The sequence below is a fragment of the Ursus maritimus genome, unplaced genomic scaffold (assembly GCF_017311325.1).
Source record: "Ursus maritimus isolate PB19 unplaced genomic scaffold, ASM1731132v1 scaffold_15, whole genome shotgun sequence".
Lineage (NCBI taxonomy): Eukaryota > Metazoa > Chordata > Mammalia > Carnivora > Ursidae > Ursus > Ursus maritimus.
The window spans coordinates 6,284,642-6,298,288 of record NW_024423897.1 but is presented as its reverse complement, the minus strand read 5'-3'; the positions used below and the strand labels follow the sequence as shown (position 1 = coordinate 6,298,288).

Genomic DNA, 13,647 nt, shown 5'->3' with positions numbered 1-13,647 from the left:
GAGAAAATGTCAAAATGCTCATTTCTCCAAAGTAAATGGTCTGCTGTTCAATTGGGAGACAGCCTCTCCTGACCCTGGATTATGGGAATCCTGACAGTCCTGGCCTGTGACTACTAAAGCTTCTGAAATTCCACGTGAGACCGGTAATGGGCAAGCTCCTTGGTCTCCAAAGAGTGAGGAATCCTCAGATGACTCCTCCAAGTCCCAAGATAGCTGGACCCTAGAGGATGTTTTATTCATTCATTTTAGAACTGAATCCACTTTGATAAATTTTGAAGAGAAAGAGCTAGAGAGATGTTGGCATTAAATTATGTATTGGCTATGCTCCATCTTTTCTGAGGTCACGCGAGTCTCTGCTCAGCATTAGTTGAAAGCATTTGTTCCCCCTAGCATCATCTGTCTGGCAGCATGGCTGGGCAACATTATGAATCATATCTACTTGGAAGTTAATTTTCTAATGAATGTGGACAAACGGGTGAACCTTGGCTCCTTTCTGTTTGCATTTGGATGAGATGAAAGGTGTGCTTCTCAATCTGGTTCTCAAATAAGATATGGAAACTTAGTCTCCTTCATTTGTCCTTGCTGCCCTTTCAGAGTCTGGTACTCAGTAAGGGTGCCTAAGTAGGACCACGGTTGGCCTTCTCAGAGTCTTCATCAGCCCACTTCCCCTACCTTCTTTGTATGGATAGCTGAGGTCCTCCGTCTCAACATCAAGTGAGAAAGCAGCTTCAAGTCCAGGCCTCTGCACGCCTACCCCTGGTCCCTTAATCCAGTACGCCCTTAAGTGCCTCCCATCTAGAAAGTATACCATAGAGGTTAAGAGTGCAGACAGGATGCCATATTACTTTTTAACTAGTTATGTGACCTTGAGCAAATTAATTAACCCCCCATATCTTTGGTCTTTTTTTCATTTGTAAAATGGGAGTATTAATAGTACATCAAATGCATTAATATACATAAAACATTTAACGTATGTGAGCTTACCACAAGTGCTATGCATTTGCTGTTATTAGGTATCATTGATACCAATCAGAATGGCAGATGCAGTTGAAACAAATCAATACCAAGTAGGGGAAAGCTTGTGGCCTGGAAGTCAAAGAGCTAAAGAGCAAGCTTATATAATAACAAGCAATATATCTGAGATTTTTCCCCAGCAACTATGTTCAAAATATTGTTTTATAGATAACATATGAATACCTTCTCTGTTATATATCATATCATATCATATCATATCATATCATATTATATTATAAAACAGCTTAAGATAAGGCACATGGCTCCTTTAACCCCTCCAACCCCTCTTGGTCCCAGGGTCCTACCCCACCTCATAGGTACCCCTGTTCGTAGTATTGGTGGTTCGGCACTTTTTGTCCAGACCCTTCTCTTTTTTCTTGTCGTTCATGTACATGCACCCTGGTAATATATCTGGCTCATTTTATTTGTTTATATAAACCTAATGTATGCATTTTTTCATACTTTATTTTTTTCACTGAGATATATCATTAGACATATTAAAGCTATATTATATTTGTTAAGCACTGCTTCATGGAATTCCATTACAGGTCACAGTTTATTTAGCTGTTCTCCCTTTGACAGACATTGTGGTTTTGTTCAACACTTTGCTGATGCAAGTAACGCTGTAACATACATCCTCATTCAAATGTGGCTGCTTCTCTGGATTCACTAGTGCAGGAAATATACATTTTAAGAAAATTTAATATACACTGCCATAGTACCACCCAAAGAGGCTGAACTGTACCAGTATGCCCCGTGGTTGTGTGCAAGGCTGTTGGTGTAGAGCTGTTCCATAGAAGTCTGCAATTCTCAGAGACCAGGTGAACCTTCTGGTATAAATTTCTCACCAACCTCTTAAAGCCTTAAGCCTCCCCTGATTTATGCTCACCCTCTGTTTTTGCTTTTCAGAATACTTGAGCTTGATCTGATTGTCAGAGATGATGATGGAAATATCTTGGACCCTGATAATACCAGCGTCATCAGCTTGTTCCATGCACACGAGGAAGCGACTGATAAAATCACAGAGCGCATCAAGGAAGAAATGGTGAGCTTTGTAAAATAGACTTTGGCCAAGCGAGACAGTCATATGGCACATCATAAACTTCAAATAATAGGCTAATTAACCAGAGTCTATACTATTCAAGGAGACATCTGTTCTATGACCTGAGATTATCAGTAACCACATGCATTGTATTGTGTTTTTGTACTTGGGTCTGTAATTCGCTCTGCATCCATCCCACAGGTAGTTTAATGCAGGGCAAGTTTCCTGTTCTCATGGAGATTTTATATTCCAGAGAGGGGGAAAGAAGAAAGGCAATAAGAAGTAAATAAATAAATGGACGAATTAATTCCAGATGGTGATAAGTCTCTAAAAGGCAATAAGCTAGGGTTATGTGAATCAGAGTGAATCAGGAACTATTTTAAAAGGTACCATCAGGAAAGGCCTCTCTCAGAAGAGACATCTGAGTTGACACTTGAATAATATGAAGTCACCAAGCCTGGGAAGATCTAGGGACAAAGTGTTGTAGGCAGAGGGAACAGTAAGTGAAAAGGCCCTGAGGTAGGACTTTGTTCTGAATGTTCAAGTAGAAAGGCCAGTGTGGATAGGGCATGATGAGCAGTGGGAAAGTGTAGGCAATGATTTGGAGAGATAGGGAGCAGCTCCTGCTCCCTGAGGGGTCACAGAAAACAGTTAAGATGTAATCCCAAGTGTGGCGGAAAGCCAATGAAAGATTTCAAGCAAACATAATTTTTTTTCAAGATTAACATAATCTTACTTATGATTAAAAAAATCATTTTAGCCACTGTGTATTACTTGAAAATTTATTTTTAGTTTTGTTAAGATAATTTTCACATGGAATTAATTCATCATGAACTATAGTCTACTGAATCTTACTAAAATATAGTGTTGAGCGAACTCCACCATAATCACGATATCAACAGTTGTGTCACCCTGAAAGTTTCTTTGAGTCCCCTTGTAGTTGATCCCCTTTCCCAGTGTCTAGGCCCAGGCAAACCCTAATTTGTTTTCTGTGATTACACGTTTGCCTTTTCTGGAGTTTCATATAAATGAAAGCATACGGTTTTGGTGTTTGACTTATTTTACTCAGCGTGATGTTTTTGAGGTTCATGTTGTATATATTATTCTTTTCCTTTTTACTGCTGAGTTGCTATACCATCAAATAGTTGTCCATTGTCGGACATGTGGGTTGTTTCCACCTGGGGCTACATAACTAATACTGACAGGAACATTTGCAAACATATGCGTGGACATATATTTTCATTATTTTCGAGTGATACCTGACAATAGGATTGCTGGATCCTATGATTTGTGTATGTTCAACATTTTAAGATACTGCCATACTATTTCCCAGGAAGGTTGTACATTTCACATTCACATCAGCAGTATATGAGAGTTCCCGTAGCTCTGCATTCGTTCAACACTCGGTCTTGCCAGTCTCTTAACTTTAGCCTTTCTAGTGGTTTTGTGGTGCTTTCTTATTGTGGTTTTAATTTGAATTTCCCTGAAGGACTAGTGATGTTGAACATCTCTTCATGTGCTTACTGGCCATAGCCATTTGTATCTTTTTTTTTGTGAAGTATCTGTACAAAAATTTTGCCCATTTTAATTGGGTTGATTTTTTTTATCATTGAGTTGTAGGAACTCTTTGTATGTTCTAAATACAATTGTATAGTTGTATATTCTAAATACAGATTCCTTATCAGACATGTGCTTTGTGAATACATTTTCCCAATCTGTGCCTAGCCTTCTCATTTTCTTAAATGCATTTAAAAAAAAAAAAAAACCAGAAGTTTTTAGTTTGGATGAAGTCCATTTAAGCGTTTTTTTTTTCTTTTTATGGCTTGTGCTTTTTATGACACTAACTTTACAACGAAGCCTGGGCCGAACAGTGGTATTTCCCAAAATGAGAAAATCAAGGCCAAGAGAGTCAAAGTGACTTGGCTCAGATCACAGAGACTTTTTTTTTTTTTTTAAAGATTTTTTGTTTATTTATTCGACAGAGATAGAGACAGCCAGCGAGAGAGGGACCACAAGCAGGGGGAGTGGGAGAGGAAGAAACAGGCTCATAGCGGAGGAGCCCGATGTGGGGCTCGATCCCAGAACGCCGGGATCACGCCCTGAGCTGAAGGCAGACGCCTAACCGCTGTGCCACCCAGGCGCCCCAGATCACAGAGACTTTTGCTGGTAGACCTGAATATAATGCAGAAATCTTCGGGCTTGAATCTTCAGTGGTTCTGGCCGATTTTCTCCACCTCTCTCCTTTCTTTCTTCCAACTCTTAGTCAAAAGACCAGCCAGATTATGGAATGTATTCCCGGATCTCCTCATCCCCCACCCACAGCCTCTATGTCTTTGTGAGGAACTTTGTGTGCCGAATTGGGGAAGATGCTGAACTCTTCATGTCTCTCTATGACCCCAACAAGCAAACGGTCATAAGGTAGGTGTGTTCAATATTGCCTGACTTCTCTGTATATGGGAGGTTGGAATTAGCTGAGCACAGAGCATCCTTTTTATTCCCACCATCATTTGTGGAGAAAGTCCCACCTGGAAGAGAAACTGAGCCTGAAAAGGTGGAAGTAACCCTAAGATATGTGAGTCAGGTAGAAATATTGTTTATTACTAAATTTTTCCCCTAGTGTGGTTATGGTTATACAGTAAGATTTTGTAAATAGGTTTTTGATACTGGAAAACAATCAGAAAAAATGAGATTCATATAGGTGGTGTTGGCTAGAATAAAAATACCTACTTTTAAAATAGGAGATGGGTAGAGGGGGATGAGTGAAATAGGCAATGGAGATGAAGGAGTGCACTTGTCATGATGAGCACTGGGTGATGTATGGAAGTGTTGAATCACTATATTGTACACTTGAAAGTATTATAACATTGTATGTTAACTAACTGAAATTAAAACAAAAACTTAAGTAAAAAATAAAAGTAAAACAAAAACAAAGCTAAACAAATAAAATAAAATGGGAGTAAAGAAGTAAATGGTGGGAGCTCCTGGGAGGCTCAGTCAGTTAAGCGTCTGCCTTCGGCTCAGGGATTGATCCCCACATCAGGCTCCCTGCTCAGTGGGGATGGGGAGCCTGCTTCTCCCTCTGCCTGACACTCCCCCTGCTTATGTTCTCTCTCTCTCTGTCAATCAAATAAATAAATAAAATCTTAAAAAAAGAAGAAGAAAAAGAAGTAAATGGTGAGAACTTCATTTCCTCCAGGGCGATATCAGGCTGAGAATGTGGGCTCTGAAATCTGCCTGAGTTCATAACCTGGCTGCACCATTTACTCTTTCTTAACCTCAGGCAAATTGCTTATCTTTCTAAGCCTGAGTTGCCCATTTGCAAAATGTTAGTACAATCCTCATGGGGTCATTTCTTTCAGACTTTAACGAGAAAAAGCACATGAAGCACAGAGCTTGACACAGTTCTCCAAGTGGCAGTGGCTGTTATTATTATTACTTTAACCGATTGCTCTTGAGAATGTAGAAAGTAAGGGAACTTCTGGGTGCCTCAGCTTGAGGAAGCAAGAATACCTTTTGAGAATCTCCAGGGAAAAGACTTTGGTGCATCTCCAGCCCCAACTACTGGGCCTCTGGCCTCTGCCTGTGGCTCAGACCATCGTTCCAGGTGGTGACCCTGCCGGTCTCCTCCAGTGGGGTTTTGGGCTAACACATGGTTGCATATTTGAGGTCCCATATTTGAAGTCCCAGCTGATATATTAGAATGCAGCTGGAGCATAACCCCTCTGCCTTTATGGAGAAAGTGTTGTTTCCCTAGCTTGGTTGTTATGATGGTTAAATGAGATCACGCACAGTGCCTGGTGCACAGTAGTACTTTGGAAAATAATGGCTCTCCTGGAGACGTTTGTGAAACATGGAGGGGCTGTCCATCTAAGAAGACTGAACTGAGGTCTGTGTATGATCTCATTTAATTCTCATTAGTCTATGTCATTTAGGTGGGAAAATGAGGCCCAGGAAGGTCAAATGACTGGTTCAAAGTCATATATATTTATTAATGGCAGAGCTAAGATTTCTACTCAGGTCCACCTATCTGATTCCAAAGACAAGCTAATTCCCACTTTATTTTTTCAAAAAGATTTATTTATTTTAGAGAGAGAGAGAGCACGAGTGGGAGGGGCAGAGGAAGAAAGAGAGAGAATCTCAAGCAAAGTCTGTGCAGAGCGTGGAGCTTGATGCAGGGCTCAATCTCACGACCCTGAGATCACGACCTGAGCTGAAACCAAGAGTTGGATGCTTAACCAACTGTGCTACCCAGGTGCCCCTAGCTCCCACTCTAGTATGTCACCAAGGAAAGAGTTGTATCGAATATCCTGAATGGGTCTTATCAGGGTTTCAGAACTGTCATGGTGGACAGCTATTCTTTATACTAAACCTAAATCCCTAATATTAAAAGTCAGTCCAATTCACCTGGCTAGGCCTCAGTGAACACTGCAGATGATTGTTCCTGCTACCTTAGAACACACTTGAAATGGTCCGTGAGCCATAGGCCCCTTGCCATTCCCTGCCAGCTATTCACAAGGTACCTGTGACAAAGACCCTGAAAGCACTCATAGGACCCTTTCTGCCTTTCAGGAAACATGATTCTTCATGATCGAATTGACAGGGGTGCCTGGCCTACTGGCCCATCTAAGTGATGGATGACCTGAACCAGCTCTGTGGAAAGAGGCAATGGATCAGTGGCATGGCAGCTCTGTTCCCTGATGTGCCACACCAGATGATAGGCTCAATGGGGCATGCCTGAGTGATGCCTCTGAGAGGGCCAGAAATACAGGGAAGCCCTCAGGAAACTGAGAGATGAGGACGAAGGGGAATAAAAGGGACAAAAACCAAAAAAAAAGGAGGGCAGGAGAAGTAGAATACAAAGAAAGATGAGAAGACGCATGATACAAGAAAGGGGAAGGGGATCTTGGAAGCACTCCCTATGTCATTCTGACTCTAGACAGTGGTTCTTCCCCTAAGAAATCAGTCTTGTCCACTCCTGCCTAGCCAGGGTTGACATACAATGGCAAGACAAGGCATTCCTTGCCAAAGACAAGTTAGGGCAGTCTCAATGTGACCCAAATGTGGACTGGGGACAATTTGGCTGAGACTGAACTTTCAATGTTGGGATGAATCATGGTCTGATTCCAGTGGATGCCTGAATAGATCTGGCTTGGGAAATATAAGGTAAATTTTTGTAGGACCAAAAAGAAGCAGCTTAGACATCAGGCCAGTGGCAAGGCTAATTTCCAAAAAAAAAAAAGGCTTGAGGAGGAATTGAGATGGTCCTCCCCTTCCTTGGAGGAGAGTGTCGTGTGCAGTAGGTATCACCTGTCTTCGTGCCAGGTGGGCCTTTAGAATTACCACCCAGGTCTTCCTGGTTAGGGATGGATAGAGCCAGCTCAGCCCTCTAAGTTGCTTTTCTTTTTATGATTGCATTTCTGCTAGGAGAAAATTTCTGGTGCCTAATGTTTAGACCTAACAGGCTGGTTCTCTACTGGGTATGCTACATGTGTTCAAAGGTCCTGGGAAAGACCCAGATATATCACTATGACATTCTGGAAATAACCAATGGGAAATAATTTTAAAACAATTTTTTATGGATCTTTGGAGGTTTCTTGGTTAGTTTACTGAAAATTCCACTAAAATTTTAAGAACTTATTTAAAAAAAGGAAGAGGGGCACCTGGGTGTGTCTCAGTCAGTTAAGTGTCCAACTCATGGTTTCAGCTCAGGTCATGATCTCAGGGTTGTGAGGATCAAGTCCCAGGTTGGGTTTTGCACTCAGCATGGAGTCTGCTTGTCCCTCTCCCTCCCCCTTCATCCCTTCTCCAGCACCCATGTGCTCTCTTTCTCTCTCTCTCTCAAGTGAATAAATAAAATCTTTTTAAAAATTAAAAATTAAAATTAAAAAGAAGGAAGAAAAGCTGCATTTAACTTTTTTTAAAGAAGATTTATTTCTTTTATTTGAGAGAGAGAGAGTGTGTGTGTGTGTGCATGCAAGCTGGGGGAGGAGCAGAGGGAGACAGAATTTTCAAGCAAACTCCCCGCTAAGCACAGAGCCCCATGCAGGGCTCAATCCCAGGACCCCGAGATCATGATCTGAGCTCAAATCAAGAGTTGGTTGATTAACCAACTGAGCCCCCCAGGCACCCCAGAAAAGCTACATTTAACTCGATTGAATTTTAACCAGTGGTTAATCCAGAGCTGTGTTCATTTTGTTATCAGTTCCATTTACCCCTTGAACTTGCTCAGACTACTCTCATTAGTCTTCTAGGAGTGAGTAGAGAGAGTAACAAGACGTTGGAGAGAACAAATCTCTAAAAACAAGGCAACTCCCCCTAACTTTGATAAATTCTTGTTATGCTTTTTTTGAGATGATTTGGGTTTTGAGCTTATTTTGTTTTTATCCTAATTCAAGACTGACTAGTATGAACTGCACAAGGTGATGTATGGTTGCTAGAAGATGCAAGATGGTAAATGATCATATGTCAGAACTGTGTGACTGCCCCTCATAAAATGCTTCAGCGGATATCCATTACTTTTAGGATCAAGTCAAAATCTTTGAATGGCCTATAAGGCCTACATAGTCTGGCCTCTCTAAGTTTTCTCTTATCACTTTCCCCTTGAATCTGTTTTTTAGATGTAGCAAGCTCCAGCCTGCCTCAGGGCCCTTGAATATATGATTGTTTTTCCTGAAACATTTCCCTTTCTCACTCTCTTTTCCTGACTAACTTTATTTACATGTCATATCCCCAGCAAGGAATTTCCTGACCACCCAGACTAGGCCAGACTTTCCTGATACACATTCTTGCAACACCCTGAACTTTGTCTTTATAGCACAATTGAATATGAATAGTCGTCACAACTGCATTTAGATAGTTATTTAAGTGTATCTCAGATAATGGCTAAGGCTATCTATGGCCCCCCATCACAGTGTGATATTCCATTCAAGGAAATAGTCCCATGTCCAATGGATAATTATTAAAAAAATTTAATCTTTAATTAGTCTTGAAAAGGGAATGAGATGAGAAAGGCAAATGCATTCTTAACATCCAGCAAAACATACCCAAATCCTTTCCCAATCTCTCCCACTCTTAATTCTACAGAGAATGCTGCTACTCTTCAACAATATTAGGTAGCTGGGCCAGAATTTGCTCAGAAGAGAGAATGTGAATGCGTATGTTAGTGATTCTTTGCCCCCTGGTCTGTTAGAGAGAACTGTAATCTCTTAGAAGGAGGGACCATGTCTGTCTCAAACACTACCATGTCCCCAGCAGCCAGTACTGGTTGAGCACACAGTAGAGGCTCAGTGAATATTTTTACCGAAGCATTGTTGAGCTCCAGGCAATAACAGGTTGCCATTCCTCTTCCCACAGTGAGAACTACTTGGTGCGATGGGGCAGCAAGGGCTTCCCGAAGGAGATCGAGATGCTCAACAACCTGAAAGTGGTCTTCACGGTGGGTGTGCACTGTCTTGTTGCTCCTGTCTTCCATACTTACAAGGGTATGATCTCGGAAACTCTGCCACTCACTTGGTCAGGAGGGAGCATGGCCTGGGTGCAGATCTGTGTTCTGGGCTTTCTGGAGAGATTCAGAGCAGATGGGATGGGGGAATGTTGTATGTCCTATGGAAGCTGTTAGGAAGATGGATCTTCCCCTCTTTCTATCTCCTTCCCTCTTTCTTTTTCACTCATGTGCACACCAAGAACACATGCCAAGTGCTGTGTAAACAAGCACAGACCCCTTCCAGCAATAATGTCTACATGAACTGGGTACAGCAGCTATTCTGATTTATCAGTTAATTCATGGCTAACCTGAGTTCCTTTCTTTGGCTCAGACTTTGTAAAAACCTCTCTAAAATGTATCAGAAAAAAGAAAAGACCTTCTAAGAGCATTGACTGCATTGGTAAATTGGATATTCTGAACATAATCAAATCACAGATGAATAAAGATCTTAACAGATCCCTGAGATCATTCTTCTATATACCAGTATTTGCTGGGCGAGACATGTATAGAAATGTTGAAATCAGTTGTTAGTTGGATGATTTATTTCTGAAAGTGAGCCTGGCTTTTTAGTTCTGGAAAAGACAAACAGTAGAAAGAAAAAGATAAGTGTTATTATTTTCAGCAAAGACCTTTCTCTTGTCCTATTTCCATGAGGGTGTGTTAAGAGTGTGATTTTAAGATACCTAAAGATATTGGCATTCTCTGCAAGCTCCTTTGGGGAAAAAGAGTGTTTATGAGATTTTTCACTCTGTTGCCTATGTTAGCAAGGGAAATTACAGAGGAGGAGCCAGGGAGGGATTTGGGCATTGGCCAAACCTATGAGTTTGATCCAGGAGTGACCGACATGCTAGATTAACCGACATTGCTCTACAATAATTTTCCAGTTACAGCCCATTAAGTGCAATGTCTTATGTTATGTCACAATTAGATTGGAGTGCAGCTGATTTATTTTGTTTGTTATTTCCTGAAAAATGGGCCAGAGGCATGGAATAAGATCATAGTTCTAATTGCTTAGACAAAGTTTTCCTGGCATATATAAATGTGTCTCAGTCCTGTTTATCTATTATTAGTTAGAAGGAGGAGCCTATTTATTTTCTTGATAAATAGGAAAGTCCCATGGGGCTTCCTGATTAAACCAGGAGACAGATGTTTCATGAGAGGGACAGGGACAGGGAATCAATCAACGGTTGATTTTGCAGAGAACCAATTCATGATGTAAACGTGCAGGAGAGGGCATCAGTACGTGTGTGTCTCTCACTATCATGGAGAGTGTGACTCTGCCTGCATGGAATTCTGCCTGTGCCGCCGCCTCTTCTTCCCACAGCAAATGAACTTGGGGACTTTGGTTGACTGACTCAACAGGCTGATACTTCTCCATCTTGAAATGATGGGAGTCTTCATTTTGGGACAAGGAAGGTCATGGTGCTCTAGCTTCTTTTATTGATTCAAGAGCTATCGAGTGAATACCTAGTATGGGTATAATCTGTGCTAGGTATTGGGGATACAGCATTGAATAAGCTGATAGACCCTTTTCAAGATGTGATGGGTGGAATTCAGAAAACAAGTAAATGAATAAATAAACAAGAAAATGTCAAAAGGCAATCCATGCAATGCAGATAATTAAAACAGGGTGATGTGATGGTGTTTGACTGGGCTTTACTTTCAATTGGGCATTGAGGTGATGTTTAAGTTAGAGAAAGATAAAACTTGGCAGGCATGTGCCTTTCTGGCCTTATTTCTCTTGTCTCTGGATTTTAGCTCTTTCTGGTTTCCTCTTTGAGGGCAAGCCCTGGGACCTGGCACATGGGTTAGCTGATGGTGAACTTCCCCTGTCTCCTTTATAAGCATTCACTCACCCTGGCTCTGTAAGAGGAAAGCAGAGTATACCACCAGTTTCCCTAAGAATTTTCCCAGTTTGGGGGTTATTGCTAACACACAGGAAACAAGACCGGACAGTAAAAAGAGTGCTAATGAATTACTAAATCAGGTGACATGTGTTTTAAGTTTTGTTGTCCCGTCTCAACTTCCCTAATATGTCTGAGTTTTATAAGGCCAAAGCAAAAATGATTGAGAAACACCACAGGTTGGAACACAGTTCTGAGTGAGGATTGCTCATTTATACACTCTCCAGAGAATAACTTGTGCTCGAGTATTTTGTAAGATGCTAATATTCTTTAGTGCCAAGCGTCTCTGATGAGGCAGCTCTTAAAGGTCTGGTGTCTTCCTTTGATCAAATGAAATCTCTTCAGAGAAAAGGGGTGGAAGAGGGGCTTAATTAAGAACCTTGTAGGCTTACCTAGTATATTAGTTGCCAGAGCTGCCATTACAAAGTGCCACAGTCTGGGTAACTTAAGGAACAGAAATTTATTTTCTCACGGTTCTGGAGGCTGGAAGTCCAAGATTAAGGTGTTCGCAGGGTTGGTTTCTTGTGAGGCCTCTCTCCTTGGCTTGCAGATGGCCTCTTCTCCCTGTGTCCTCACGTGGTCTTTTCTTTGTGTGTGTCTGTGTCTTAATCTCCTTGCTTATAAGGACACCAGTCATTGCATAACCTCATTTTAGCTTAATCATTTCTTGAAAGTCCTTATATCCAAACACATTCTGAAGTGCTGGGGGTTAGGACTTCTACATATGAATTCTGAGGGGATGTAATTTAGCCCATAACATCTAAGAAGGATCTTTTCAGGTGTCAGGGCCTTTATGGTTCTAGAATGCCTCTGAAAGATACCAAACTAGATATTTCAAAAATATGAAAATTCCTAATGAGACAAGAGAAGTAATTAAGGACAGAGGTCATTATAAAGGAAGCAAGACTTGAGCTCTTAAGGATGCAAAGGGTTTGGATATATAGAGGAATAAAAGGCAAGCATCTGAGGCAGAGGTGTGGACAGGGTGCTTAGGAAGGAAGAGTGAGTTGAAAGTGAGCATTGTGTGTTTGGGGAGCAATAAAGAAATCTTTGTGACAAAAATAGAGTACTTACATGCAGAGAATAGTGGAGAACTGGTTGGCTAGGACAGCTGGAAATATATTATGTCTGAGACCTTTCACGTCGGCTGGGGAAGATTAGCACTAATAGGGTAGAAAATAAGGAGCTAGTAACGTCATTGTGGGGAGAGAAGTGAAATAATGAACATGGCTTCAAAGGTAAGTTTGTAGGGGATTTCAGGGTGGGTGGGAGGAAGGAGTGAGGCAGGCCAGAGAAAAGGCCGTCCAACCATCTGCACGTGAGGTAATTGGGTTCTCAAATTCAGGTGCCTACAGGGCAGGGCGAGGAATACAAATGAGTGGCCAAGCTTCCTTAGTCAGGAAGCCCCCTTCTCCCCTGCCTTCCCTTCTCCCTGCCTAACAGGGAGATTTTGGAGAGTTGGGAAGCAGATGTCCATTTCCCCCGCTGGTAAAAGGACAGCCCTTATAGTAGTCAGTCGGTCTCCAGAGAACCTGAACCAATAGGATATATAGATAGATTTATTCTAAGGATCTGGTTCCCATGATTGTGGGGGCTGTCAAATTTGAAATCTGTATGGCTGGCCAGCAGGCCTGAAACTCAGGCAGGGTTTCTATACTGCTGTCCCGAGGCAGAATTCCTCCTTCACTGGGAAACCTCAGGTTTGAGTGCCTGAGGTACAACACTGAATAAGGCCTCAAGTCCTTCAACTGGTTGGATGAGGCATGTGTACATTATGTAAGGTAATCTCCTTGACTTCAAGTCAACTGATTATAGATGTTAATCTGAGCTATGAAATACCTCCTTAGCAACATCTAGACTAGTGTGTGGCCAAACAATTAAGCACCATAACGTAGCCAAGTTGATGCATAAAATTTAACCATCACAGGTCCCAAGCAGAAAGGTGTGGACCACATTGGGGCCATGTTTTGTTTCCAGAAACTCTGCATGCCTCTGCACTCTTCTATCCACACCAGCCGCAATGAGGTGGCTGCTTTGCCTGGGCCCTGGCTCTTATGTGAGCTGACAGGCTATTCCCAGTGCATGTGCCTGTAGGAGGATTAATTTGGAGGAAAAGCAACTATTCCCGAGTGAGGCCAGGCCCAGGATTCTCTACTCTGATGCCAACAACATGCTTTGATGTTCTTTCTTAACCCAGCTGGAAG

The 13,647-nt window shown here is 41.8% G+C and overlaps 1 protein-coding gene across 5 annotated transcripts in view; it reads left to right on the top strand.

Annotated features, from left to right (window-relative positions):
• Positions 1-13,647, top strand: part of DOCK2 (dedicator of cytokinesis 2) — a 407,128-nt gene that overhangs the window by 40,845 nt on the left and 352,636 nt on the right. For all 5 annotated transcript variants that reach the window (XM_040630309.1, XM_040630312.1, XM_040630308.1 and 2 more), the window contains 3 exons: positions 1,924-2,059; positions 4,320-4,474; positions 9,410-9,491. In XM_040630309.1, the coding sequence (XP_040486243.1) occupies positions 1,924-2,059; positions 4,320-4,474; positions 9,410-9,491 (373 nt within the window). The remainder of the gene's footprint in view (positions 1-1,923; positions 2,060-4,319; positions 4,475-9,409; positions 9,492-13,647) is intronic.